Source organism: Sus scrofa, chromosome 12 (genome assembly GCF_000003025.6).
Source record: "Sus scrofa isolate TJ Tabasco breed Duroc chromosome 12, Sscrofa11.1, whole genome shotgun sequence".
Lineage (NCBI taxonomy): Eukaryota > Metazoa > Chordata > Mammalia > Artiodactyla > Suidae > Sus > Sus scrofa.
In genome coordinates this window covers 21,365,169-21,369,683 of record NC_010454.4, presented here as the reverse complement: position 1 = coordinate 21,369,683, position 4,515 = coordinate 21,365,169, and the positions used below count along the sequence as shown (strand labels likewise).

The window sequence follows — 4,515 nt, the reverse complement described above, 5'->3', positions numbered from 1 at the left end:
TCAATGCTATTCAGCAGGATCTCCTTGTAAATCTATTCTAGGTTGTGTCTGATAAGCCCAAGCTCCCGATCCCTCCCACTCCCTCCCCCTCCCATCAGGCAGCCACAAGTCTCTTCTCCAAGTCCATGATTTTCTTTTCTGAGGTGATGTTCATTTGTGCTGGATATTAGATTCCAGTTATAAGTGATATCATATGGTATTTGTCTTTGTCTTTCTGGCTCATTTCACTCAGTATGAGAGTCTCTAGTTCCATCCATGTTGCTGCAAATGGCATTATGTCATTCTTTTTTATGGCTGAGTAGTATTCCATTGTGTATATATACCACATCTTTCAATGGAAAAATGGGCAAAAGACATGAATAGACATTTCTCCAAAGAAGATATACAGATGGCCAACAAACACATGAAAAAATGCTCAACATCGCTGACTATAAGAGAAATGCAAATCAAAACTACCATGAGATACCACCTCACACCAGTCAGAATGGCCATCATTAATAAATCCACAAATAACAAGTGCTGGAGGGGCTGTGGAGAAAAGGGAACCCTCCTGCACTGCTGGTGGGAATGTAAACTGGTACAGCCACTATGGAGAACAGTTTGGAGATACCTTAGAAATCTATACATAGAACTTCCATATGACCCCGCAATCCCACTCTTGGGCATCTATCCGGACAAAACTCTACTTAAAAGAGACACATGCACCCGCATGTTCATTGCAGCCCTATTCACAATAGCCAGGACATGGAAACAACCTAAATGTCCATCGACAGATGATTGGATTCGGAAGATGTGGTATATATACACAAAATTTTAAAAGAGCAGAAAAAGCACACTGACTTTTTAATGCAGGGAAGTGTAACTTTATTTTGGCACAGCAATAGATGAGGTTACAGAAAAGTCCTAGGGAAGGGAAGTTAGAAGAATGATTTTACCAGTGGTCGGGGGGGAAAGGTAAAATCTCCAGGCCATGCCCATCTTCTTAAATGGCATAACCTGGTTCCTCTTTGAAACACTGAAGCTCAGTTCAGTTGAGCAACATCAGTGCTGCCCCAGGTGTCCTAAGGGTCAGCGCAAAAGGAGGGTCTACACCCGTGCGGACAGAAGTAAACAGAGACAGGGGTCACAGGGCATCAGCAGCAGGAGGAGGCACAGCACGTGGGGCGGGGGCAGGTGGAGATGACACAGGTGGGGCGGTAGCAAGTGGTGTGGCAGGAGACCCGGCCACAGACGGGGCGCAGGCAGCAGCAGGGGTGGCAGCAGCTGGAGCCACAGGGGCTGGAGCCACAGCAGGAGGGCTGGCAGCACGAGGACTGGCAGCATTGGGGCCTGCAGCAGCTAGAGATGCAGCAGCGGGGCTGAGAGCAGGTGGGCTGGCAGCACACAGACTGGCAGCATTGGGGCCTGCAGCAGCTGGAGATGCAGCAGCGGGGCTGAGAGCAGGTGGGCTGGCAGCACACAGACTGGCAGCATTGGGGCCTGCAGCAGCTGGAGATGCAGCAGCGGGGCTGAGAGCAGGTGGGCTGGCAGCACACAGACTGGCAGCATTGGGGCCTGCAGCAGCTAGAGATGCAGCAGCGGGGCTGAGAGCAGGTGGGCTGGCAGCACACAGACTGGCAGCATTGGGGCCTGCAGCAGCTGGAGATGCAGCATCTGGGGCGGCAGCAAGTGGGCTGGCAGCATTGGGGCCTGCAGCAGCTGGACACACAGCAGACTGGGCGGCAGCAGGTGGGCTGGCAGCAGCTGGGGCAGCCACAGCTCTGCTCAGAGCAGACGGAGCCACAACACGAGCTGACCATGGTGTCTGAGGGTGGAGGTTCTGGTACTAGTAAGAGAGTGAACTTAGTGAACTGAGGATTCCTCTGCTGCTTGTCCTCTTTTATACTCTGCTGAGGCTGCTGGGTCCATGTCCTGGGCCATTTCCTAGTTTCTTTTCCTGCAGAAATATTAGTCATCAAAGTAGATCATTGTGTTTTTCCGGGTAAACATTTTAAGATGAGGAAAAAGAAGACTTCCTTTTCCTGATGCGTGAAGATTTTCCCGTCTAGTCTTTCTCACAGCCTTTCCTTTGCGGTTCCCCTATTCGTCATGCACTCTTTCCCTGGTGTTTATCTGTTTACACATCAGACCGTCACGATCCGTCTATGACGCCATGATCCTGTTTAGAAGAATTGTTCTCATGATGCCAAGACCTCTTTTGATGTCAAAAGGGAAGCAGAATTATAAGAGGCACACAGAGAGAGTGAGTTACCTGTGTGCCATGAGGAAGACAGATCCTATCCGTGAGTCATGGGTGTTCATTAGACAGTGGACCTGGATGCTTCAAAGTAGGTGCTAAGTACTGCTTCCTGTAACCAATTTGAAACCGTTACCAGTTACCAGTGACGCATGGTTTTTATTTATTTACGTATTTTAATAATGATTCTTATTTTTTCCATTATAGCTGACTTACAGTGTTCTGTCAATTGTCTACTGTACAGCAAGGCGACCCAATTACACATGCATGTATACCTTCTTTTTTCTCACATTATCATGCCCCATCATAAGTGACGAGTTATAGTTCCCAGTGCTGCACAGCAGGATCTCATTGCTTCTCCATTCCAAAGGCAATAAATATTAAAAGTCATTTGGAGCACCTTGAAGGGACTCTCACTGGCCCAATATGAAGCAACGTGAGCAACAAAATGAATAATGACAGGAAAGGATTTTAACCTATTACATAAAATTAAAATCCATGAGTCCATACTGAGCCAGACTAATTATGGAAAGAAAGAAAAAAGGCAGAAGAGAATGTTGTCCTTGACAACAGAATGCCAACTAATAAATGCAGAAGGAAGAAGGAGTTAAAAATCACCACCTCCGGAGTTCCCATTGTGGCTCTGTGGGTTAAGGACCCAGTGTAGTCTCTGTGAGGGTGCAGGTTTGATCCCTGGCCTCACTCAGTGGGTTAAGGATCCTGCGTTGCTGAAAGCTGCGGCAGAGGTTACAGGGGCAGCTCGGATCCAGTGTCGCTGCGGCTGTGACATAGGCCTCAGCTGCAGCTCGGATATGACCCATAGCCCAGAAACTTCCATATGCCACAGGTGCAGCCATTAAAAAGAAAAAAAAAATCACCATTTACAACCCTCATAATAAAACTTGATTCACGTAAATGTCATCCATGGATGCTATAAAGTGTGTGTGGAAGTTTGATGGGGACTAGGATATTTGCACACTTTCAAAATATTTCCTCAATTGTTTGTTAGTTGCAAAGGAAAACACGCTAACTTTACCGTGGAGAAATTTTTGGCTGCAACTTTAACCGTAGGATCAAAGTTATCATCGTTAATAATGGGACAAGCTGGCATGGGTCTCCTTAAGTCACGCTCGGAAAGACAAGACACATCTGGGTCACTTTGCTGTACAATAGACACTGTGAATCAGCTATAATGAAAAAATACAAATCACAAAATAAAAACAAGAAAGACCCATCACTTAGGCAGTATTCCTGTCAAAACATATTATCTGAATCTTTGGAGGAAACATCAGACAAACACAGACTAAGGAACATCCCACCTGCTGGTTCTCTTGGAAAATGTCAGACTCGGACTCATCCTACGCAAAGACAGACCAAGGAAGGGTTTCAGGCTTAAGGAAACCAAAGAGATACACTCAAATGAAGTGCATGGATATGAATAAAAATTTCTCTTTGGGATGTTTTTGATACAACTGTTAACACTTAGATATTAAATGCGTATTAGGTAATAGTGATATATCAGCATTTAATTTAATTTAATTTATACCTGTACTGGGATTTTGCAAGAAAATGTCCTTGGGCTTAGGATCTAAATCTATCTTTTTTTTTTTTTTTTTTTTTTTTTGGTCTTTTTGCCTTTTCTAGGGCCACTCCTGCGGCATATGGAGGTTCCCAGGCTAGGGATCGAATTGGAGCTGTACACCAGAGCCGGCCTACACCAGAGCCACAAGAACGCAGGATCCAAGCTGCATCTGCGACCTACGCCACAGCTCACGGCAATGCCGGATCCTTAACCCACTGAGCAAGGGCAGGGATCGAACCCACAACCTCATGGTTCCTAGTCAGATTCGTTAACCACTGAGCCACGACGGAAGCTCCAGGATCTAAGTCTACCTTTATCTAACTCATATCATTTTTAATCTATCTATCATTCATCTACCTAACCACTCATATCCATCCATTGTATAAAAGCAAAATGTGGCAAAATGTTGAATATATGGTAAAGGCTATATGGTATAAGGGACTTCTTTGTGTTACTCTTGGGACTATTCTGTAAATTTGAAATATTCTTTAAAATAAAACATTAAAAACTATCAAAAGGTATTGGATTTAAACTTTTTCTGTTGTGTTAGCATTTAAGAATAAGTCATTTGTGTCTTTTAGGGGAAATGTTCAAGGATATAATAAATTTTACTTTATAGGAGTTTCTGCTATAAGAATCCTTTCTTATATTTCTGTCCAGTGCTGTAATGTTTTATCAGCTTAGGTCCCGGAAAATA

At 44.9% G+C, this 4,515-nt stretch overlaps 1 protein-coding gene across 1 annotated transcript; it reads right to left on the bottom strand.

Annotated features, from left to right (window-relative positions):
• LOC100516932 (keratin-associated protein 4-6-like) lies at positions 841–1,836 on the bottom strand. The gene has a single exon (XM_013980972.2). The coding sequence runs from the start codon at positions 1,797–1,799 to the stop codon at positions 1,134–1,136; it is 666 nt and encodes a 221-aa protein (XP_013836426.1). The 5' UTR covers positions 1,800–1,836; the 3' UTR covers positions 841–1,133.